Below are 26089 nucleotides of genomic sequence, written 5' to 3'. Positions count from 1 at the left end.
GTGAATTTCCAACCTATGTAGTATTGGAGCCGAAAGAGGGTCCGGTTTAATGAATGTAATTTGTGTAAGACTAAGAGTTTAACAGTACATCACATGTGTGATTTCAGGAAAATAAGTGTATTGGGAAGGAATTAGTGGAATGGAATGCAGTTCCGTTTGTCAAATCATGCTTGAACTGCAGCCAAAAATTGGCTACCGATAAAAGAGTTCAGCAAAACTCAATGAAAGCATTCTGTGAGAATCAGTTAGCCACCTGGAATTTATAATTCACAAAATTGTATATTTTATTATTATTTGTAAAACGTGTTATACATCTGTTATATCAGAAAATTTTAAAATAAGTGAGTGTATATGTATATGTGAGTGTGTGTGTGTGTGTGTGTGTGTGTGTATCCCCAACTCTGAGAGCTCGTTGTTAAACACTTCCCAACACATCACTGCCCCTACCTATCCTACCCCTATTTCTTCAAGGCTCCTCCACACTCTTAGTTGAGAAACATTGTCCTTCTCTTTGCTTCATGGGATCCTCTAAGCTACCTCCTGCCTCAGAGCCTTTCCTTAGCCTGAAATGCTCCCTTTTCTCCTCCTCAATACCTTTCACTCTAGATCTTTCAGATCTAGTCCAATCATGCAAATATGATTGTGTGAAATGCTCAGAGAAAACAATAACAGCTAATGCTTATATAGCATTTCTGTGTATCAGATACTCTATGTGTACCAGCACTTTGCATATATTCATTCATTTAATCCTTACAGTAACACCACGAAATGGGTAGTATTTATATTACCATTTCACAGATGAGAAAATTGAGAGATGGAAATGTTAAGTAAAAGGTCTAAGGTCACAGAGTTCATAAGTGACAGAGCTGGGATTTGAACCCAGGTGGTAGGCTCCAGAGTCCGTGTCCTCAACCCTCACCTTCCACTGCAGATGAAGAGAATGAGATCATAACACAGGCTCTCGCCATCCAAGAAGAATTTGTCTGGGAGTCTTGCAGGAGCCTCTCGGGCAGCCCAGAGCTGCAGAGCCCAGTGAATGTCATGGCAAAGACTCTTCAAATGGGCAAGGGAGAGTTTACAAGGGCTGGGTTCCCCCTCTTCCTTGTGAGAAAGGGTGTGGGTGGTGTGCTCAGTATAGAGGGAGCCCACGGGGGTAGGGAGTCTGAGCCTGCAGGACCTATACATGCTATTTAATAAGAGAAGGAAAAAACAGCTTTCCTAACAAATTTGACTGTAGGCCTTCCACTAACTTTACAATGGGGAACATTGGCGTGCACACACACACACACACCCCATGTGTGTGCACAGGCTCACTACTTTGGGAAGTTATCATTTTCTCAGCTCACTCATTGATTCAATTAAAAAATAGTTATACAGGGCTTCCCTGGTGGCGCAGTGGTTGAGAATCCGCCTGCCAATGCAGGGCAAACGGGTTCGAGCCCTGGTCTGGGAAGATCCCACATGCTGCGGAGCAGCTCGGCCCGTGAGCCACAGCTACTGAGCCTGCGCGTCTGGAGCCTGTGCTCGGCAACGAGAGGCCGCGATAGTGAGAGGCCCGCGCACCGCGATGAAGAGTGGCCCCCGCTTGCCGCAACTAGAGAAAGCCCTCGCACAGAAACGAAGACCCAACACAGCCATACATACATACATACATACATACATAAATAAAAAGAATGTAAGCAGACAAGAATAGCATTAAAAAATAATAATAATTAAAAAAAAAAAAAGTTATACAATACTTTGTCCATGAGAAGCACTGTGCTAAGACCAGGGATTGATACAGAGGCAAGTCTGCTACTGTGCTTGTCCTCCAGAAATTTTGTTCTTGTCAAAGAGCTAAGTAGGTAACTATAATGTACAAAGCCAGAGGAATTCAGGGACAATGAGAGAATTATAAATAAAGGATGAGGGGCGTTTGGTGGGTACCATAGGGACAGATGAGAAACAGGGTTGGCTTCAGGGGGGACTCATCATTTGAGATGGGTCTGTGGATATGAAAGGAAGGCTATTCAGGTAAAGGGAAGAGCATATGCAAAGGCTTGGAGGGAGGAGAGCTTGGCACAGGTGGGCAAGAGGTTGGGGGTCTCTGAAGAGACAGGATGTGAGAAAATGCTAGATAGATAGACTAGGGCTATCGGGGTGGAGGGGGCTCTATACGCCAGGCCATAGCATTTAGAGTATATTTTTTAGACCACGGGAATCCATTGGAGATTTTTGATTAGGAGACCGTCTACCAAGGTGCTGGGTACCTAGTGTGCAGATAACCAGTATTTGTTCAATTGATAAACAATAGTGCCTAAAATTTATTGGGCGCTCGCTGTATGCCAGGCACTTTTCTAAACATGTTATGTATTTTAAACTATGCATGTAATTTTCACCACAGCATGTAAGATAGTTACACTATTCCCATCTTATAGACAAAGAAACCAAGACTCAGAGAGGCTGAGTGTCTTTCCCGAGGTTGCAACAAATGGGTAGGTATCTGACCAGAGCCCTACGCTTTACACTGCTGTGCAGTTTGGAAAACAGAAAAAGAAAAGGAGAGATGAGTTATGGGGCCAACCAACAGTGTTCTTTAGAAGGGAAGCTGCAGTAGGCCCAAATTAGCAGAGGAACACAGTGGGTTGGAAATAAGAGACAGTCCAAAGATAGAATCCACACGAATCTGTTACTACTTTTTATAGAAAGCCCGGGAGAGGGAAGGGTCAAGAAGGCTCAGAGTTGCTAACTTCAGTCCCTGGGAGGTGGTAGAGCTATTAAAAGCAATTGGAGAGAGGGAGGGAAGATGATGACAATTCAGTTTTAGATGATGTGTGCAGAAATCTGGGTACTCAGGACTCTGAAAAGCAGCCTACGGAGAAGTGTTTTAAAAGGCGAGCTTCAGGGCTCCCCTGCTCTGTCACAATCCCTACCCAGGGGCTCTGGGAGTTCGTCCTGGGAATCTCGAGGCTGTCCCAAGGTTCCCTTCTATGTTTATATCATTTAGCAGGGGAAGGATTGTTAATGACTAATCTCTGTCCATGAGGAACAGAGCCAAGGCAGAGATGCGGCTGCTGGGTGGGAAGGCCGCCTGTGATCGGCCACAGCTCCTGCTGGAACTCCCTCCTCCTCACCCCACTGTCTCCTGGACGCGCCCCAATGCAAAATCAGATTCTGAGCATTTGTAGCAAAATCACTGGGTTTTGGAGAGGAAGACTGGACTCAGAATCCTCCCAGGGCTTTGAAAGTTCATCGCCAACCTAAGACAATCTGAGTGAGTATCTAATTCCTCTGGGAGCGCGGTATCCATCTCAAGGCAGCAGAGGAGAAGTTGTCATTGGAAGTTTCTCTTTAGCATCAGGAAGTTTGGTCAATGAATGAATTCTAAGTTGGTAGAGTTTGATGTAAATCCTGATAATTTTTTTAAAAGCAAAAGAAACTCTTAAAAACAAAGAAGCAGAAGTTAATGGGTCAAAATTAATTGAAAAATAAGTTGGTTTCCTTATTGAAAAATTACTTAGGAATATCTTTTTAACACTGTGGTTGCCCAGGAGAATCACTGGAGACCGTAAATTTCGGAAATGTCTCTGTTCTGATTCCATAGGCAATTTCACCTGTATAGCGTGCTGTGATTTATCAAATCCTGATGTGAATTGGGAAATATTACTAATGTCAGATGACTTCAGATCTAGGACTAGGATGACATTTAAGCTATGCTTGATTGAAATGAAATTTTTTCCTAGGAGAAGAGTAGGTTTAAAAAGCTTTCTCTTTTGACTTCTACTGTAAACGTTTCTATTGTTTTCCATTTCTCATATTAATATCAGATGGAAATATTAAAATAAGATGGAAAATGTTAGGAAGAACTTTATTATTAAAATTGTCCACGGTCTGAATGTCAGATTCAGATAAGGCATCCCTTTGTCTGCTTACTGCCAAGGAAGTAGACAACTCTTAGGGAAGCCTGGGTCATTTCTCTTAACTGAGTTTTATTTAGAAGGGAGGGGCTGGGAAAGGGGATGCAAATGACTCACGCTGGATTTTTTGTCTGAGAAACTCACCTGAGCTTTAAAGAAATCTGATGATACCACTGATGCTGCCTTAGAACCACCTCAGCGGTATCGACAAGAGAGATAGAAAAAGCCAACGCTGGGTTTTTAGCTGTGATTTTATAAAATGATAGACGTCTTTATCTCTGAGTCACCCCCCCCCCTTCAAATGGTGGACCTGTGCCATTTGCACCGCGAACTTATCTGTTTTGCTGAGAATGTTGCAATATGGCTGATGCAACTCTGAGTTAGCTGATAAAGTACTGGCCAGACTCTCTTGTCCTGAGACCCTTCGTCAGGATTTGCAGCATTGTTTTCCACCACACACCTCTGCCCTCTCGCCCAAGCTGGAGAAGGAAAGTAATGTAATCCCTGTCCTTCCTCTTATTTCCACACCTCCAAAATCTGGCCACGTGTTCATGGAATACTCAATAGTTGTGCTTGGAAGGAAAAGAAGAGAACTGTGTATGTGCAAGAGTGTGTACCAACATGTCACAGGCTTTGCCCAAATTGCCTGTTTCCTTCTCACAATAACCCTGAATGGAAGTTCTTATACTCATTTTACAGATGAGGAAACTGAGGCTCAAAGAGAACAAGTAACCTGTCTGCGGTCACACAGTTAGGAAGTAGCAGGACCTGAATATGAGGGCAGGTCTTTCTGACTCCAAAGTCTTCTCCTTGCTACCCCAATATTGTTGGAGGCTAGGAGAACTTGAAATCTAGAATGATGGGAGAGCAGGTGAACCAGTCCACAAATGTCTCAGCTTGACAGGGGCGATTTGTTAAGACCCAGCACAATTGTGAAGATTCCTAAAAGCTCTTAGGGTATTGTCTAATAACTATACCGGGAGAGAGGGAGTGGAAAGTTTTCAGCACTAACCCAAAGGTCAGTCTAGGAGACCTGATTGGAGACTTCAGTTATCAGCATCTTAAAGACTTGGTGAACCCTCCCTGGTTGTTGTGATCGGCTGCTTGTATTTCCCTTTTGGTGAATTTCCTCTTTATATCCTTTGCCAGTTTCTCCCTTGGATTGTTTATCTTTTCTGCTTTTATTTATAGGAGTTATTTATATATTGTTTGTACTAATTTTTGGCTGTTATTTGTGTTGTAAACATTTTCTCCCAGTTTGTTTCATATATTTAGTTTTGTTTATGGTGTCTTGATTTCTGTCTTCTTGATTTTAGTGTAGTCAAATTGATTCTTTTCCTATTTGTTTCTTGTTTAATGAGTCTTTCTCAATCTCTAAATTCATAGAGATCATAAAGGTGTTTTCCTATATTTTCTCCCAATAATTTTTATCATTTTAAAAATCTTTAATTCACTTGAGACTTATTTTTCAAGAATGATACAAGATAGGACCCTTTAATGTTTTTCCCCAAAAGGAATAGTCATTTTTCTTGACGTTGTTTCTTGAATAGGCCATCCTTCCTCCACTGATTTGAGCTGAATCCACTCACTACAGCACAGAGGACAATGTATGGCCGCTCAGAACACAGCATGTTATTTTCCTCCTATAACCATCCCCACTGCATGCCTTTTGCTTAGTCTAATGCCTACTCCTTTGAGATTAAATTCAAGAACCAGCCCTCCACCCTCAGGAAGACTTCCCTTATTCTCCTAGTCACATCCATGCTTAACACCCACCAGTGATTCCCACTGAGAACACACCAGAACTCCTTGCCATAGTTGACAGGCCCTAGAGAGCCGCTTACTCTCATACCTCATCTCCTACGCTGCCTCTTTGCTCACTCAGCTCCAGCCTCACTGGGCTTTGGCTGTTCCTCCCATGCCCCAAGCCCAGGCCCTTAGCACTTGCTGACCACTCTGCCTGGACTTATTTCCCCCTTGTATGGCTCACTCCTCCTTCTCCTCCACATCTCCGGTCAAATGTCCACTCTTTGGAGAGGTCTTCTAGGATCACCCTCTCTGAAATGTCCAGCCACATCACTTTATCCCTTATCTCCTTCATTTTCTTATTCGCACCACTGGAAGTCGTATTACTTGTTTACTTGCAAATTATCCATCTCATTAGAATGTAATCCCCATGAAGACAGGATCTTTTTTTTTTTCTGTCTCATCCATCACTCTATTTCCAAGACCTAGATCAAAGCCTGATGCATAGTGAAGAATTAATGTATGTTCAATGAATGAATGCCCTCACTCGTGCTCCTGAAGGGACTTGTGCTTACCTCTATCATAGCAATCCCCATACCATTTTTTTTGGAGTATAATTGCTTTACATTATTGTGTTAGTTCTGCCAGAGTGAATCAGCTATATGTATACTTATATCCCCATATCCCCTCCCTCTTGTATCTCCCTCCCACCCTCCCTATCCCACCCCTCTAAGTGGTCACAAAACACCGAGCTGATCTCTCTGTGCTATGCTGCTGCTTCCCACTAACTCTCTATTTTACATTTGGTAGTGTATATATGTCCATGCCACTCTCTCACTTCCCATACCATTTTAATTGGGTTGCCCTTACCTGACTTTTCTACTAAGCTTCTTGAAGGATCATGATTTTTTTTTTTTTTGCCTTTATCTTTCCAGTACCTGACAGAGTCAATAAATGTATATTGACTGAATAAATAGGTGAGTGAATGAATTTACTTGGCATTGATATCAGAAATTGACATTGAAATGCCATTTTTTAAAGAGTAAATGTAGTATTTTTAAGCAAGTGCTCTCTTTTTGAGACCCAATAGGACAAAAGACCACATGCCATACTGTTCATTTTGGGAGATGGTATCAGTTATCTAGTACTATGTAACAAGCCACCCCAAAACTTAATGGCTTAAAATATAATGATTTATTATTTCTTATAATTCTGTGGGTTGGCTAGGCGGCTCTTTACTGGTTTTTCCTGGGCTCATTCACATAACCGATACCAAATGGAGGGTCAAGTAGGTCTCACTCTCATGAGTGGGGCCTTGATGCTGGCTGTCAATGGGGCTAAGGGGAATGGCCCAGTCTCTTTCTCCTAGAGTACTTCATTCCTGGCTTCTTCCTGGCATGGTGGTCTCAGGACATCATTCCAAGAGGGTGAAAGCAGAAGTCACAAGGTTCTCTTGAGGTTTACCCTCAGAAGTAGAACAATTCTATTAGTCAAACCAAGTCATCCTAACAGCTCGTTCAAGGGTGGGAAAATAGACTTTACTTACTTATGAAAGGGATTGCAAAGTCAGCTTTTAGTTTGAGATGGCGTTGCTTTCACTAAAGCAATTTGCTCGAACACTTTGTGGATTTCTTATGAGTCCTTCTGGGACTCATTCCATGCCTGGAAACTTATATCCATAATTTTTGTTTGTTTGTTTGAGACAGACTTTCTACTTTGGACATGTTAAACTACTGCAAAATAATGCTGTGAGATAATGCCCCGACATTCTTAGAAGTTCTTTTACCTGGATGAGAGGGTCTCCGAGGTACCTCCTTACTTTTTTTGAGCTCTTAGCAAAGGATCTTACAGCTGCACCCATGATTTGATATCTACCATGGAGTCATTTCTTACTTTGAGACTCTTATGCCAGATGGCGAGACCAAAAATGCAAAACAGTCTTATTTTTTGACCCAGCACATCCTGGACCTTTCATATTTACTCCAAATTCTGCTTTCAAAATGAACAGTTCCTTCCATAATCCATCTCTCTCTTCATTACCTTATCATGTACAGCTAAAAATACCACCTGACACATTCACCATACTACTTGGAAACCTCCTTAATCTCAAACTGAGCCACAGAGTTACCTGGAGTTCAGTCAGAAAGAGGCTCTGCCACTCCTGAAACCAAACCAAACCAGAGAGAAACAAACAAACAAACAAACAAAAACTCACAGGTTCTTTAGGAAATTTTGTATCTTCCAAGTTACCACATGTTGGACAGTTTTGCCGATTGTTTTGTGACTGCAAAATATGACCCATTCCTCTTCCAGCTTCCTATAGTGATTTCCTCACTACTCTTCCAATTTTCACTATCAGTGTCCTCACTGCCCTTCCAGGCTCTGCCCACCTCCCAATCCCCAAGCCAAAGCCATATGTTTTAGCCTCCTTTTTTTTTTTTTTTTTAAACAGCATCCCCCTTCTAAGTGCCAATTTCTATAGCAATTATTTATTTCTTTGTAACAGCTACCGCAAAGCTTAGTGACTTAAAAGAGTAATGATTCATTAATTCTCATATTTCTGTGAGTCGGCAGGTCAGTTCCTCTGCTGGTTTTGCCTGGGCTCACTCATGGGACTCTTTCTGATGGACGACCAAATGGAACAGAAGGTCCAAGGTGGACTCACTCTTGTCTGGAGTCTTGGTGTGGCTGTCAGCTGAGACAGTTTGGGTAGCTGACTTCTCTCTCCATTAGGTTTTGTATCTGGGGCGTCTAGTTGTATTGATTTTTTCCCCCTAAATGTGTTATTTTAATAAATATCTCATGAATGAGTTTGAAGTTTCAAAAAAAAAAAAAAATGCTGCCCTGAGACTGTCATTGTAGCGTGACAGTCTCAGGGCAGCATTCCTAGACTGAGAGAACAGAAGCTGCAAGGCCTCTTAAGGCCTAGCTCAGAAGTCTCACAACATCACTTCCACCATTCTATTGGTCAAGGAAGTCACCAGACCAGTTCAAGGGCTGGGGAAATAGCCTTCACCTATCGATGGGTAGTGGCAAACTCTCATTGCAAAAGGGCACGTGGAATGGAAGAAGTTGTGGTGACCGCTTTTGCAGATAACAAATAATTTATGTAAATAATAGTCATAAAATTTCAGAAGATCTAATGAATTATTTGACAAAAGATGACAGGTCAGTCATGGAGAAAGTATAACTTTTTCCAAATTCTTGACCATTTTGACTACAGCAGATAATGGGGAAAAACTTTCCTGACTACAAAGAGTGAATGTTAAGAAGATAAAAAAACTATTCCTGGTAGTTCTCAAGGAAGAGAAATTAACAAAAGGAGATTTGGGAGGATTATTAAAACTATTTTCTGGGTGGTCAATTCACATATAAAATGTGCAGGGCTCACTGCTTAAGAGATTTCCAACAAGAATAAATTCAGTTCACTAATTAGGGCTACATTGTGGGGAAGCAGCCTTAGTTGTCAGGTTTTTTGTATGATTAAAAAAAATAATAAGTCCTACTTCAGCTCTTATGTGTGCTGTCCTTCTACATCTCTATTTACTATTGATCCTATGGCTAAACAAGACTGATTCTAAAACTGGGTATCTAGTAAGGTATATTATCCATTCATTCATTCATTTATGTATTTATTTATTCATTCATCCATTTGTTCATTCAATCAATAAGTATTAACTCTGTATCTAATATGTACTTGGCAGTGGGCTAGGAACTGGAGATCCAGAGCTCTCCTGGAGCTGATGGTCCAATGGGGAGATAGACAGCCAAATCACCAAAAAAACAAAGGGAGAATTACAACCGGACACACACTCAAAGAGGTGCCCAGTGCTATGAAAGTCTTGCTGGAGTCTTGACCGCTAGTGCTAGTCAAGAAGGCTGAGAAGCAAGGGGACTTGAGTGAGACAAATGAGTTGCCTAGTGTACAAAATGTAAGGAGCCCTTACTCTCAGGTTCATGGCCCTGGGGGCCTCTACTGCAAGTGCTTCTTTTACATCTAGTTAAAAATAAAGGTCAGCCACTCTTTGTGCCCCATTGTGTAACCTCCAGAACACAGAAGCTCAAAAAGCTGTAGAGGTCTGTTGGGTTAAAAGCATTTTTATTGTACATCACCTGAAGGAAGTATACCTTTAAATGGAGACTTCAGAAACAGCAAAAGAAGTTTGAAAAGAAACAAAATAATATAACAGGAAAACCCTGGAGAGTCTTACTTAATTTTGCATGCGATCAGCTGATGTTGAAATGCTTTAGGCAGACGTGACCTTGCAGAAATGCCAATTCACCCTCACTAGGCATTGGTGAGCAGTTAGTGACAGTCTCAGTGGGAGCATTGTGTGAGAAAGCATGAATTTAGAGTTAGATGGTGGGTTTACATCCCTACTCTGCTTCTTACTAGTGGCGTGACCTTGGAAAAGTTGCTTAATCTCTTTGAGCCTCAGTTTTCTCATTTATAATGTGTGTATATTAATACCTGCTTAGTTTATTATAGATTAAATGAGATAACATAGCATGAAAGCTGCCACATAGTAAGCACTCATAAAATGGTAGATATTATTTTAATCTATCTCCACAAAAAATGTAAAGTTTACTATGTTTTTTTTTAATAAATTTATTTTATTTATTGTTTATTTTTGGCTGCGTTGGGTCTTCGTTGCTGTGCGCAGGCTTTCTCTAGTTGCGGTGAGCGGGGGCTACTCTTCGTTGCGGTGTGCGGGCTTCTCATTGCAGTGGCTTCTCCTGTTGCAGAGCTCGGGCTCTAGGCTCACAGGCTTCGGTAGTTGTGGCGTATGGGCTTCAGTAGTTGTGGTGTGCGGGCTTCAGTAGTTGTGGCACAAAGGGTCGGTAGTTGTGGCTCACAGGCTCTAGAGCACAGGCTCAGTAGTTGTGGCACACGGGCTTAGTTGCTCCGCGGCATGTGGGATCTTCCCGGACCAGGGCTCGAACCCGTGTCCCCTGCATTGGCAGGTGGATTCTTAACCACTGCGCCACCAGGGAAGCCCTAAAGTTTACTATGATAGCAGTAAAGGCCATCTAGTTCCTATAGGGCACCTCCCTCAGAATAATGTGATCACAATGACCATATTGTTTGGAGGACATCATGTCTGACATGTGGTCACTACTGGCCACACGTTGTCCCTTAAATCTCTCTGCACTTCAGAAAGGATCTATTTTCTTAAATCTGTATTTTTGCCCTGTAAAGAATTATTGGGTTGGCCAAAAATTTCATAACATCGTACAGAAAACCCGAGTGAACTTTTTGGCCAGCCCAATACTTCAGTTTGATTGCTTCTGGGAAGACCAAATCCCTGGAAAGATAAAACCTTTTTTTCTAGAGTTCCTTTCTCTTTTCCCTTAGGAACATTCTTCCAGCCTTGGGCTGAATCCAGGGCTTCCCCTGGGCATGAAATTATGATGGCTAGAAAAAGTTTACTTTTTTCCTGCCCTTTATGAATGGACTACATAGATATCCAACAAAATGTATGCTTTGTCACCAACAACTGGGTTCATCTGAGAAAAATGTCACCAAGAATGGTGACTTTGGGCGTGGAGAGTTCATAGGGTACCAGCGCAAGTAACTGGTTTTTATCTTCATCTTCTGAGAGCTGAGATTCTTCAAAATCAGAGTCAAGGCTATTTAATTGGAGCAGGGTCTTTCCAAGGTCTCTTGCAAATGGTTTGTGCTAAATCAGAGGAACTCCATACACCATGAACTCCCTGTGACACACAGTATCTAAACAAGTACAAATTGATAACCAGAGAGTAGGAGTCCAAGCTACCAGTCACTCTGTGTCTTATCACATTAAAAACAAACAGTGCTTACCACTTCTGAAATTAATCCTGGGTCTTAAGTTAAGGCTTACATTACACCATAGTACAAATAAACGTAAAGTAAAATAAACATTTTGTCCCTGCTTCCACCCATACTCAAGGCTTAAACTTCGTATCATCAGCCTGCTTTCTCTCCTTCCTCCTCCTCTCTGTATACTGTACTCAGGTCTCTTCCTTTCCATCTCTACAGAAACCACCCTGCTATGCACTTAATCATCTCACTTCCTGAATGAGAATTTCCTGAATCTTCCTCCTCTTTCACTGCTTGCCCTCCTCATCCTGCCTTCTCGTAAGAGTAATCTTCTTGAACATCGATTTCACTGTGCCACTCAAAATCTCCAACAGCACCTCACTGACCACAGTCTGAGTCCCCAGACATTTTATGGGAAGGAATTACTTCCTCTTCAAAGCCTCAAGAGTGTGTGTGTGTGTGTGTGTGTGTGTGTGTGTGTGTGTGTGTAAGAGTATGGAAGAAACAGAGGATCCCTGTAGGAGTTTGCATATCTTTATAGATGAGGAACATTTTCACATATAGAATTTCATTCAATCTTTTTTATTATGAAATATTTCCAACACGCAAAACTGAGTCATATCATCAGCTTCGTTGTAATTACCCCCTAGTTTAAGGAGAGCATTACAGAGGCTATGGAAATTCCCTGTGTACCCGCCCAGTCATTCTGGACCACTGTTCTGAATGTGGGTTCAACACTTCCATGCATGTCTCTATAAGTTAGACAGGGATCACAAGCTTTTTTGTTTGTTTGTTTAATTATTATTTATTTATTTATTTAATTTATTTTGGGCTGTGTCGGGATTTAGTTGCTGCACGCGGGATCTAGGTTGAGGCATGCGGTATCTCTCGTTACGGTGCGCGGGCTTCTCTCTAGTTGTGGCGTGCAGGTTTTCTCTAGTTGTGGTGCACAGGCTCCAGGGCGCGTGGGTTCTGTAGCTGTGGTGCGCGGGCTTAGTTGCCCCGCGGCATGTGGGATCTTAGTTCCCTGGCCGGGGACCGAACCCCCGTCCTCTGCATTGGAAGACGGATTCTTTACCACTGGACCACCAGGGAAGTCCCACAAGCTTTTTCTATAACGGCCAGAGAGTGAACATTTTAGGCTTTGCAGACCACGTGGACTGTGTTGCAACTACCTAACTCTGCCACTGTTGTGTGAAAACAGCCATAGTCAATATGTAAACAAAAGGGCAAATTTGGTCCTGGGTGGGCTGGATTTGGCCTGTGGATCATAGTTTGCTGACCCTTGCATTAGGGTATCAGTAGTAATATGTAGCATTGTTTTGCTTATCTTTAAATTTATATACATTTTATCAAACTGTCTGTATTATTCTGCAACCTGATTCTTTTGCTCAATATGAAGTTTCTCAGTTTATCCATATGAATACTTAGTTCATTCATTTTAAGTGCTGTATAGCACTTACGAATATAGTATACTTACAGCATAATGCATATATTATTTCTTTATTGTACCCAACCTCTTGTTGATTGACATTTATGATGTTTCCAGCTTTTTACTATTGGAAACAATGCAGTAAAAATTTTGTACGTCACCCTATATATATGAACACTTATGAAGTGTTACCTTTTGATCTTTACAGCAGTCCTATTATTTAGATTTTTAAACATGCAGCTGAGGCTCAGGGTGTAGTATGGGGGCAGGGTGTTAAGTGAATAGTTGCAGGTCATACGTGAAACTATGAAAGGTCAGCACTGGTTCTCCATTCTAATGTTCCTTTTTTTAAAAAAAAATTTATTGAAGTATAGTTGATTTACAATGTTGTGTTAATTTCTTCTGTACAGCAAAGTGACTCAGTTACACACACACACATTCTTTTTCATATTCTTTTCCGTTATGGTTTGTCACAGGATATTGAATATAGTTCCCTGTGCTGTGCAGTAGGACCTTGTTGTTAATCCATTCTATATAAATAGTTTGCCTCTGCTAATCTCAAATTCCCATTCCTTCCCTCTCCTTTCTAATCTTCTCATGCTTCATTGCCCCCCCGCCCCGAATTTTTTTTTTGGCCGTGCCATGTGACATGTGGAATCTTACTTCCCCAATCAGGGATTGAACCTGCACCTCCTGCATTGGAAATGCAGAGTCTTAACCACTGGACCACCAGGGAAGTCCCATGCTTCATCCCCCTTGACATCTGTACTAGATCACAGCTATTATTTCTGTGTATGCATAACACTGTTAGCTGCGATGGGGGGTACAAAAGTAATGTAAGCTATGATTCCTGCCTTCTAGGAGTTTACAATATAGTGGAGAAGACAACAGATGAAGTTAAATCATTAATGACCACATGAGGAGGGGGAAGATAAATGACAGGGGATGCATCCATGGAGAAGTTGGGACATAAATGGAAAAAAATCTACAAAATTAAGAGTTATAAAAATACATTTGAATAAATAGAGACATACCTTGCCCCTGAAAGGCAAAACTGAATGTTATAAAGATATAAATCTTCCTACCTAAATATATAGGGGTTTGGTACCATATCAAACTCCCAAAGAAACTTTTTTTTTTAATGTGATACAAGTTGTAATAGTTTATCACAGAGAAAGAGAAGGTGAGAATACCTTAGAAAATGTTGAAAAAGAATGAACAATAATAGGAAAACATGATGTTGGAACAGATGTAACTGTATGATCAATAGAAAACTAAATTCAGTCTCAATAAAAGAAAAATTAAAAATCAGTGGGAAAGGGGAAAAGTATTCAACAAACAATTCTGACAAAATTCACCCTGTACTAAAAACTAAAAATAAAAAGCAATAAAAGTAAGCTTTAAAAAAATCTAATATATTTAACTACATACAATGCAAATCTTTTCAAGTAAAGATAATTAAAAGACAAATGAAAATGTTTTTAGTAAATATACCAGAATGCTAATACATTCAATATACAAAGAACTCCTCTAAGTCAATTAAAAAAAAAGAACACTTCCATAGAAGAATGGCAAAGAACATAAAAACTGGAAAGAAACTATCACATATAGACAATATAAAAAATGTTTTTCAATTTCACTCATATTCGAGGAAATGCAATTTAATACAGTGGGATAAGATTTGTCACTGGCAAATTAGAAAAGATTGTTGAAAGTGGGAGTAGGTAACCCCAATGAAGTTGTGGTGAGACAGGCACTCTTATCCACTGCTGGTGGGAGTGTAAATTGGAACAAAATGACAGAATGCCACCTGGCATTTTGTAAATGCTTTTCTGTATTGTCTGAATTTTCTGCAATGACCCTTTTATTTTAAAAATACTTTCATTTGGAAAATAAATTTTAACAAATTTTCAGGAAAACAGTGCATGAAGTTAGAGAAGGTATTTTTCTTTATCTGCCCTGATTCCAAACTTAATACTTTGTGTGTTAACACATACATGAATTCACCTGAATAGAAATGATGGCTTCCTGCTAGCTGGGCTTTTATTACTAACTCCAGAGAATTCTTAGGCTCTCTCTCTGCAGTTGCTCAAAGTTCATTATTTAATCAGAACCTTTACCTGTATTTCTAAGAAGGTGTTCTTCCCCTAGTGCGTGTGCTCTGCCAGTGCTGGCTAGGGCTGTTGCCCAACAATCCTGTCTCCTGTCTGCACGCTCTTTCCTCCATACCAAACTCCTTTCTCCACTTGTGCTGTGGCATGGGAGAGATTGAACCACCCTATTTGCAGAGAAAGTCTAATAAGCATTAATAATAATAGCTAGTAATAAATTTAATCCAGAAAAATTTTTATCTAAACACTTAAAATCTTAAAGTCATTAGAAATTTTTAAAATCCAAATTTATGTACAAAATTTAGTCATAGAAAAGTATGATAGAATAATCAATAATAGACATTCAACCATTAAAATGTGCTACATTAGGGTAAAATTCTGCAGGGAAGTGGAATGAAATGGGAACTTAAAAAAGGACAGGAATGGTTAAAAATTTTTCCAAATTTTAAAGAACATTTTCTTGTATTTCTTAGAAGGATGAGGAAGGATATTAAGTTGCTGTGATATTTAGATTTAATTGAATAGATCTGAGTAATGTAATGACATGTAAAAATGCCAATTTTTGCAATATGTCAGAAATTACATTTTTTGCAACTATTTTATTTTTCAGTGAAAAACTTTAGATGTCAACCCAAAAATGTGTTGAGGGAGCATAGTGTTTTTTAAAACTTCGTTTAGGGGGGAAACAAAAAAAATTCAAAGGCCACTAGAGTAGAGAATACCCATTGCTTATTCTGAACCTATAAAATGACTCCTTAAATGAAAGGGAGGATTCAAAGGGGAAAAAAAGACTCCAGAGCTAAGATCTTCCTTAGAACTTGCAGGGAGTTATTCTCCTATTGCATTTCTTCCCCTAACAAGAGGATGAAGAGTATTAGAGAAAGGACACAGAAGTAACCCTCATGAAAGAAATAACATAAGTGGAAACACTTGCCAAATGCTTGGAACATAGTAGGTGCTCATTTAAATCACTTAAGGCAATTAAGGCTAAAGCTGCCAAACCCAGGAAGGAGTTGTTAAGAGGTAAAGAAGACCCTACTATCATGGGATGTATATAATTAAGTTGATTTACATCTCCAAGGTACTCATTACAGTTATTCATAGTCTACCTATGAGGTTACTTTGATTTTTTTTTTAATTTCTTCTGTTATTTGTTTAAGGCAGGAATTAAACTTTTTCTGCAAAGGGCTAGATGGCAAATCTTGGCTTTGTGGGTCATACAGTGTGCGTTGCAACTACTCAACTCTGCCATTGAGAAAGAAGCCATAGATAGTCCAGAAACAAATGGATGTGGCTGTGGGCCAATAAAACTTTATTTATAAACACTTAAATGTGAATTTCATGTAATTTTCACATGTCATGAAATATTTTTCTTCTGATTTTTTCCCAACCATTTGAAAACGTAAAACCATTCTTAGCTCACAGGCGTTACAAAACCAGGTGGCGGGCCAGCTTTGGCCTGCGCGCAATAGTGTGCCAGACACCAGTTTAAGGTATGGGGCCCTTTATGCTAAGAGAGGGCATAGTATCAGAAGGATACACAAGAAACCAGCTATGGCGGTTGGTAAGGGAAATGCATGACAGAGCTAAAAGGAAGACTTATTTTTCAGTTTACTGTTCGAATTGCTTACCATGTGCTTGTGTTACCATTTCAAAAATGAAAGAGTTTCCTTTCTATTAAACCCCTTCAGGAATCATAAACCAACAGACCTGATTTGAGCAGACTTGGTCAACTGTCTGGATTCTGGAGGGCTTTTTGTTATTGGCTAAGCAGGGGCACCCACGTAGTGGATCTCCAGCCAGGGGTAATAACCCAAATGATGCAGAATTAGGAGAATTGGACTTTCATTCAGGCGAGAAACTAGTAAATTTTGTCCCTTTTGCCAGTAAGAGAATGAAATCCTAGTCTTGTGCCATTTCTCCAGGAAGAGCGTGCCGAGTGTCAGAGAGTTTGGCAGAACTAAGCAGTAGAAACAATTAATACAGATCATTTGATTGAGCCAATATTTCTTAGGGGCCTATTGTGTGCCAGGTACTTGAATTAAAGATGCCAAGTTTATAGGAATATATAGAGGAAAATATAAGAATCCAGAATGAAAATGAGCATACATGGAAAATATTAGAGAGTTGTAATGTGCTGTGGAAGTGTGGGGGAGCTTGGTGACCAGGATGGAAAGTTAAAAAAGACAAATGTGAGAAAAAGCACAGAGGGAAACCCAAAGTTAAGAGTCACAGAGCTGAAATCTCCTATTGTTTTTTAAAGACCAGAGCAAATGGGTCTTAAATGACAGAGGGTAACTTTGGATTGAATATTAGGAAAAATTCCTAACTTTGCTCATTTGTGGATTCCTGGAAATTATTATTATGGGAAACTGTTGAACTTTCTACTCCAAAGATAAGAGTAACTAATTAAAACAATAATTGCCTGAATTTGGGGGAGCTTTTCAACCTACTTATTATATGATATGCAGACACATATACACAATTGTTATACATAATTCATATATGTATTAAAATATACACATTGAATAGATACGTATACAATTCATATGCACATCGTGAAAGTTGAATTTCCCTAGTTCTCAGCTAGCGTATGAGTATGAATGAGGTCCCATCAATAGTGACAACTGACCTTTTACTGGCTTATTCCTCAAGACCTCCAGTTCCCTATCAGAGGCCTCCACCCCCTGCAGGTATTTCAGGAATGCCCTGGCATCTCTTTATGTTTTTTCATAATCACGTCTACTCTGGCCACTTCTTCCACTACTTTCTGTGTCCATGGGGGAGAGCAGTGCCCAACCAGTGGTCACGGTTCCTCTGCTGGGCACATCTCCACAGGTTATGGTGATACCTGGCGTGGTACTGCTGTTTCACAATTGCCCCAGAAAGGCTTGGAGTCCTCTTGGAGTCAAAACGCCACTGTGATACATGGCAGAGTTGTTTGAGGGTGAGGGTGGAGTTGAAATGAGCTCTCTCCTACTTGTTGCATTCTTTTGGAAGATCTATCTTACACTTCAATACTTCCAGACTCATATTTATTTATAGCCCTTTCCCTTCTCACCTCAGGGTGGCAAGAAGGCCTCTTGAATCTAGTTTGGGTTGGTCAAACACTGTGCCACATTGAGAATTACACATTCCTCTAAGGACTGAGGCTTTACTTTGAGGTGAAGATCATGGTTCCTGGTTCCTTCTGACTTTAGGATGGGTTTTCTCCTAACAAGCCCCTTGGCTTACTGGACAGCAGACTTTGGTAGGGCCAGGCCATTGGTTCCCAGACGGACCCAGATATGTCTGCATTCCCACAATGGACACAGCTTGTATCGTTTCACAGGAGCTGCTCTCTCTCTCATTTCTTTAACTTCTCTGGTGTATTCTAGATGTGACCTAGTATTGCCTACCTCTAAAAATTGCCCTCAAAACCACATTTTCCTCCAGCTACTTCTCTACCTCAACTCCTTTTCACACCCAGCCTCTCCCCATTAGAGTATCCTCATCTTTGCCTTCATCAACAGCTTTCAAGTTAATACGTAATCATCTATGTATTCCTGTGATTGTTTTTTAATGTCTTTTTTCCTCATTAAGCTTGATGTCATAGATTTTGGATGATTTTTTTTTTCCTTTAACCATTTTATTTCCAAAGATCCAACACAGAGGTTAGTTCAGCGTAAGTCCTCAATAAATATTTGTTGAAAACATGAATAAATGAATGAATGTAGCAAATGTAGTCTGGTGGACTACCTTACCATCAGCTGATGTCTGCTTGAGCTGTCACTTCTGCTTGAGCTGGAACATTTTGCTGAGTGAGGGAGAAAGAAATAGAGACATGAATAGTAGGGAAGTTCTAATGAAATAAATATTTGTCCAACAAATTCTCTTTCTGAGTAGCAAGTATAAGTAGGTATTTGTAAACGAAATGATTTCTTGGTGGAGATAGGATGAAAGGTTTAAAAAATCATCCTCAGAAAACAGCCTTGGAAAAAAGTTCTGATAGCATACATTTTCATTATTCAACTTTTCTCATTACTTTTTCAGGGAGGTAGGAGACATTGGAAGGAAGGAAGAAAGGAAGGAAGGAAGGAAGAAAACAAGACCTAGACATATAGCTAGAAGTGAACACTGCATCTCTTGGATTTTTGGATGCATTCTGGACATCTCCTCAGGATGAAACTTCAGACATTTTGGTGAGATTTACCACTGTTTTGTTTTGTTTTGTTTTTACCATAACTTCTTTTACCCTAGATAAATATATGATCAAGGTAGACCATGAGTGAAAATACAAGCCCCTGAAATTTTCTCTAAAAGGTGACAATAAAGATGATCTTGGGTGAACACTTTCTGAATTTTTTATCTGCTAATAGGATGCCTACTCGACTTAAGAAAGAAGGAAGGAGGAAGTTGTCTTGAACCACTTTTGTGTCTTTGCAAAGACCTGTTCAACTTTAGAATAAAATTTAAGATAATAAATCATCAATTCATCCCATTTTAATCAAGGCTTTTATATCTGTTTCTGTTTTTTCTACATGTAAAAGAAATAAAGACATAACAACACATCATCATATCTTGCCCAAATCCCCCAAGTGCTGAAACAAATGAAAACATATGGTGTTTTCCCAGATAAATTAGAGAGTATCTATTCTGAAGGCATATATCTTAGATATTTATAAGTCCAAATGAGGTACAAAAATGGTAAATGTTGAGGAAAGGTATGTACAGAAAAGCTATGATAAAATGTCTACAAAGGGAGCTACATGTGCTTTTTAAGATTAGCTTGCTCTCTCTCTCCCTCTCTTTCATAATCACCCCCCTACCCTCCCCAAACACTCTATGTATTTATTTACCTTTCAGGGGATTTTTTTGAAGACCACCATAACGAAGATACATTCTCAAACAGAAAAGTTGGGATGGGATCAAAAATGAATCTCATTGAACACTCCCACTTACCTGCCACAGATGAATTTTCTCTTTCTGACAATTTATTTGGTAAGTTGTCAAGTTCATTTGAATATTAGTAAAAACAAACTGCAATTTGGACATACATAAGAAAAAAAACCTAAGTCCAACAGAGAGTCCAGAAAATTTTTTTGTTCCTTCTAAGTACTCAATGGATGTTAGCTACTATGCAAGGTTAGAGGTAAATCAGACCTTGGATTCATTGAACCTAATGGTCTGCTTTTTTATAGATGAGGACTGCCAGACTCAGGGAGCTTTGTGACTTGTCCAAGGCCATGAGGCTAGATAATTAACAGAGCTGGGAGTAGAAATGCATTCCCGTTCTAGGGCTAATTCTAATATTATGATAGCCTGTACTAAGTTATGAAATCATGATTCTTACGGTTTAATATTGTACCTATTAAAGTCTGAGGTTACTTAGGTTATAGCTCTGCGATAGGTTTCCTTTCCACCATTCTTCTGGTGCTGCAGGAAATAAGGCATAGTGTCAGGATTAGTCATTTAAGCTGGATTGAGGACAAATTGTACTAAGTTGTTTTCAGTAGATCTGTAACTAGATGGTACCATAAAATGATCTATTGCTCCACTTTATGCATTTATAAAATAACATCTCATTATAAAGAGTCTGAATTGAGAACATCAGCAAAATGCCGGCAGGGGCAATATTTTGGGTGGGGCAGGGCAGCTTTCTGCCACTCTTAAAATAATTCCCTTCTGCATTATAACTCTGCTGGGAGGCTTGGATGCTCCCAGTTTTTCACTCTATATTAATATATCAACCATGATGGATGATGATAGTGAGAATGCAAACGCTTGAAATTCACAAAATTCAATGTGTTAAGGCACGATCCCCTATTTGGTTGCAGAAATCCCTGGGAGACATTAATCAATAGCTTATACGATTACCTACCAGTCATTAGCTTTAGTGTGCAATGGTTTATCAGGTCATTTCCAAGGAGGGGTCATTATTTTATTATCTATTTACATGTCTACCAGCCACCATTCAGTATAAGAGTATCTAAGGACAGTGACTGTATTTTATTAATCCTAGTATGTACTTGATAAATAAGAATCAAATAATAAATAATAGAGGGAAGGAGAAAAGAGGTTTAGGGGAAAAAGAGACGTTTATCAGTAACTCTCAGAGAGATCAAAGGCAGCAGTTATTATTTATGCAATGCTAGTTCTCAGACATACTTGTTACATCTATTCCGTCCAGTTGGCTTCTCTTCATCCTGTGGATACAGTCAAAGGCAGTGGGACACCTACCTCCATGTCTGGACACTTGACCATTTGCTTCTGGCCTACCTTTCTATGGGTCCTTAAAAAAATCAATGTATGGACATCTTTATAATTTGTGATCTACCCATCAGAACTCATAGGATGATTAGGACTGTAGGTGCATATCACAGACTAAAGAAAATTACACTTGAGATGATTTTTTTCACATATAAACTCCATTTCCTGCTCTGAAATTTTACGACTGCATGTTAAGATCTCCAAATCTAAACTCTGGTGTCATCATTATTAAACAAATCCATTCAGCTCTAATTTGTATATACATCAAGAGGAAAGGGTAAGATCTTTCTTACAAACTAGCCCACTTTAAGCAAGCCCATCAGGTTGAAAGTTGACCTCAGTTGTCATGAGGTGAAAAACTTGTAAGTAGACAGAGAAAAAGTTGTGAAGGAGCTGTCAAGTTAGAAGCATCTGAAAATGATTGCTAAGGAAGCACCGAGGTTCATGCTTTCTTCCAGTGGTGCTCTTCCCTCATCCCTCCTTTGCTGGACCACATTCTTTTACAGTTTCCTAACACTTCTTTTAAGGTTTCTTAGAATACATAGCACAAGATGCATAAGCTGCAATGCATAGCTGTTATTCCCAGCTGGAGCCGTTTCCTCAAATCTTCATCTGGTCCACCTCTCTTGGGAAACTAATCAGAGCCATGTGACCATTGGGACTCCTTTTTCTCTTCCCCATTAAGTTCTAGAGCCAGGTCTAAGCATTTTTTTCCCCACACCTCTTTCCCCCAGGGGAAAACATAGCTGTGCTAAAGGTCCACCAAAGGGGAGGACAAAGAGCATTTTGACCCCTTTATTCCTCCTGCCCATCTTCTTTTATGTCCTGATGACACTGATGGATTCTATGGACCTCCCACCCTGAGCTTAGGGTACAGAGCGCCAGGGAAAGGACTGTGGCTCATGGATGAGTAGCCCACAGTGCCTAAGTCACCACTCCTAGATCTTGAGATGTGCCCGAGATTCAGAAGTGTTAACTCATGGGCTCCATTAGCCAGAGAGCTGTACTCTTTTCCAGTGGTCTAACTGTAATCAAAAACAGCCATCATGTTGTTATAACAAGGGCAAGTGAGGTTTACTGGATTGCATATGGATGGCTATAATTTCTTCCAACCAAACATTGAACACTGACCATATACTGGATGTTGGAATAAAGCAGAGAAGAAGACAGGAAAAGAAACAGGCAAAGGAATGAGTAAATGAAATAATATCAGGTAGTGGTAAGCGCTATGGAAACAACAAAACAGGGTGACGTCATGGTGACTGGAAGAACGAGCCTGCTCTAACTGGTGTGGTCAGGGGAGGCCTCTGGGGAGTTGACAACTGAGCTGAGAAAGACAGAGCCAAAGGGAACATTCTAGGTGGAAGAAATAGCAAATGCAAAGGCCCAAAGTCTAGAATGACTTGGAAGGGCCTTGTCTTCTCGTTTTTATTTAGGCAAGTCGAAAGAGTCTAGAGAACTGGCTCTGGACCCCATATTTCCATTAATCAGGGCTGGTAAAAGGAGATTATTAGGCTGGGAATTCTAGGACAACCTAGAATTAGCATTTGAGTCCACAAATTGCTACAGTTGTTGTGTCAGGAAGTGGTGACTTGGACTCAGTGGTACTCACCTGACATGACATGACTTTCAAGGTGGTCGTGGGCATGGTCCCCCTTCCTGCAGGTTACTCTAAAGGTCATAATTAAATCCCAAGACACTGGGATTTAATTTAAGACATTGAGAAGGTGACATAAAGATTACTTAACAAATACTGATGGGCACTCACTAATGGGCAGTGGAGACACCAATGACCTCTTGAGTGAGATCTTTCAGCTGCTTCTAGAGAGGGCTGTGGACCCCTCACTCTAAAGGCTTTGCTCAAGAAGGGAACGCATCTCCACCCATATAAATGGTTACCCTGAAAAGCAGAGTCTGAGGCAACGACTTGTGTGCAGGCAGTTTATGTGAGAGGTCATCCATCCCAGGGAGCAGGAGCAAAGGACTGGGATGATGAGACAGGGAAGGAGGGAAAACCAAGACGAGATGAATTATGAAGATCGCTGCTGTGGGCAAGGGGAGCTTGATTCCACTGGGAGAAGCAGAGAGAATTGTCCACTGAGGCACCGGGCACGGGGGCAGTTATTAACCGACCTCTGGCTCCCATTGGTTGAGGGTCGCCCTTGGGGGCATTAACTTCCCTGCAATTCTGGGCTGTGCTTCTGCTGCTCCCAATGGAATCAAGCCAAGTGGTCTCCTGTGGCATTGGAGAAGCTCTGGGAAGAAAGCAAAGAGACGTGCAGCAGAGTGCCAACGTGAAGTGAGTCTGAGCTCGCGCGTGATTATCTGCTACAACTGCAGCTGAAATGAGAGGTGGGTCCAAGGATGTGCATCCTCACCAGAGGGGCTGCCACACAGTATTAATGTGATTTCCCCCCAAAGTCAATTGGAGTGTTTAAAGGAAAGCTAAGATGGTGTGGGGCGTGGTAGGTGAGGGGAAAAGGTGGAGATTTGCTCTATAGTTCTGTTTCCTTAGGCTGGCCCTTGTAGAAAAGAAGGAAAGAAACTTAGAATAGAATTACAGAGATGGGGCTGGAGTCACCTTGTGAGGTCCTTTAACTTATTCTGCTGCCACACATCCCTAAAAATCCAGATGGGAATCTAGCTCATTGGTAACTCAATCCACATGCAGAACGCAGGATGGAAGGACGTGGTGACCTAAGAGAGACAAGTCTGCTTTCCTTTGGGAGATCCTGAAAGCCAGGAAACTTGGTCAAAGATTAATTTAGTGGGTTAATAAAGGCTTCTCTGATGAATGAAGAAGGCAGGGTCTTATGCAATTAGTGCATAATAAAAGGTAATAATGACAAAGTCCACAGCTTCCCATGGTTTAACATAGTGAATAGGTAGAATGTGACATGTTAATTAAAATCTATGTATCCTTTTAGCAAATTGTGGTTTAAGAACTAAAGAAAAAAAAATCACAGAATTTTAAAGACTCAGTAAATAGAAAAGCATTCTAATAATAGCACAGAATAAGCAAGAAAATGTACAATCTTATGTTCCCGTACCAAATGTTTCCAGTACAATAGGTCCAGTTCCTTTAGCTTGGTGATACTGGGAAACGTTCAATGAATGTGAGTGGAAATAAGCAATGAAATTGAAAGAAATAAAGTCTCAGAGGCAACTGAGACTCTCTGAACTTCAGTTTTCTCCCCTGTAAAATGGGAATAATAATGACATTCACTTCACAGTTTGTTGGAGGATTGAATGGCTGTGTGGAAAGTGTTCTGTAAATCTCAAGGCATCATAAAGCAGTATCGCTACTCCAGGGTTTGAAATGTACTTGTTATTATTTAAATTGTTAGAATGATAAACACCACTCTACTTATTAAAGGGAGGGAGTTCTGTTAATCTTATCATTGTTGAGTGCTAAGAATTTTCAAGGAGCCAACAAAAACCAACAATATGGAACTAAATTTCTGGGTGCTCTAAGAAAAAAACACATGTTCTGTCTCACCTTGGCATTACAGCATTGCTAACAACAGCTATGGAATCCAAGAGAGGAACGGTAGGGCACAGAGCACCTTGAAGAAAAGGAGCCTGTGTACCCTCTGTCACAAGCATCCTCTTCCAGAGAACTCTGGAAACAGTGCACAGACGTTAAAGAATTCATCACTAAGAACATATTTGTGAAATGCTAAAAAAAATAAATAAATAAAGGAAAAGAAAATTTAAAAACCATGCTTCTCAGATCACAGCCATTTTCCTTGTAAGAAACAGATTACTACAGCCCCTACTAATAAAAGCTGTAACATTACAGGGGAAAAAATTAAAAATTTTTATTACTGTTTCTAGTAGTCTTTCCAAAGCCCCATTCTGAATGAGGCCTAGCAAGGGGCAGGAGGGCAGATTCTGTATAATCCTATTCACTCACACTTCATTTCCTTTAGCTACTTCTCATAACGTTATGCTTTTCTCAGCTGTTGATGCTCATTTTCTCTGGGTAGCTTTATTTTTATTGGAATCTGGTTCTTGCCTATGTCTTTTGCTTAAATTAAAAGAATCTTTCAGATGTTACAGAATCAGCTGGATGTTTTAAAATACAATTAAAGGTCTTGAGATGCAGTGTTGTGTAATATTTCTGACATTTGATTTCAAGTCTTCTTCCATCTCACTGAGTTTAACACAAGTGAATATAGTTCTGACTTGATGGGTCAATCAAAGCCAAAAGTTTCCAGAAGATGGAAAGGTACCACTGTCTCAGACAAAATGGAACGTTGCTTTAGCATAATTTAAATATTTTGTCACTACCATTTCTTATCCGTATCTCTTCCACAGACTGAAGCAGTCTCTAAGATATTTTACTAATTCCCTGTGGCTTTGGTTTTTGCTCTCCCAGGATTCTCAGATCTGGTGCTCTTGTTAGTGAGGTTAAGAAATGGGAGAAGGAAAAGAAATATCATAAGAGCCTTTCCTTATTACAACATGAATTACTGCTTCTTTTAGATAGGGCATACATAGTTTGGAAAATGCATGCAATGAGGTGCATGTTGGCCAGCTAGTGGGCAAATCCATTTGCCATCCAGAGCCTGGCTCTCAACCTTGCAGGCTAAGAAACAGGTCACAGGGGCTCTCAGAATAACCAAACTGAGAAAGGTTGACTATGAAAACAGACTGCAAACTTACACATTTACAGTGATAAAAAAAATTGTGATCATAACAGCTACCATTTCTTGAGTGCTTTCTATATGTCAGGCGTCATGCTAAGCACGTTTTGCATTTGTTAGTGGACTCTCATTCAATCCCATCTCTGCCATTTACTGGTATGTGGTCTCAGGCAAATTCTTTAACTTTGTGCAAGTTACTTGTCTTA

At 40.2% G+C, this 26089-nt stretch overlaps 1 protein-coding gene across 2 annotated transcripts in view; it reads left to right on the top strand.

The window, feature by feature from the left end:
* Positions 1 to 2886: 2886 nt before the first annotated feature.
* Positions 2887 to 26089, top strand: part of NR1H4 (nuclear receptor subfamily 1 group H member 4) — a 70134-nt gene continuing 46931 nt past the window's right edge. Inside the window, exons 1-3 of one of the 2 annotated variants that reach the window (XM_007165822.2) lie at positions 2887 to 3253; positions 19018 to 19166; positions 19831 to 19965. In XM_007165822.2, the coding sequence (XP_007165884.1) occupies positions 19887 to 19965 (79 nt within the window). In that variant the 5' untranslated portion in view covers positions 2887 to 3253; positions 19018 to 19166; positions 19831 to 19886. The remainder of the gene's footprint in view (positions 3254 to 19017; positions 19167 to 19830; positions 19966 to 26089) is intronic. The other variant, XM_007165823.2, reaches the window with a different exon arrangement.

The sequence above is a fragment of the Balaenoptera acutorostrata genome, chromosome 11 (genome assembly GCF_949987535.1).
Source record: "Balaenoptera acutorostrata chromosome 11, mBalAcu1.1, whole genome shotgun sequence".
NCBI classification, from domain to species: domain Eukaryota; kingdom Metazoa; phylum Chordata; class Mammalia; order Artiodactyla; family Balaenopteridae; genus Balaenoptera; species Balaenoptera acutorostrata.
The sequence above is the reverse complement of the archived record's forward strand: the minus strand, read 5'-3'. Positions and strand labels throughout refer to the sequence as shown.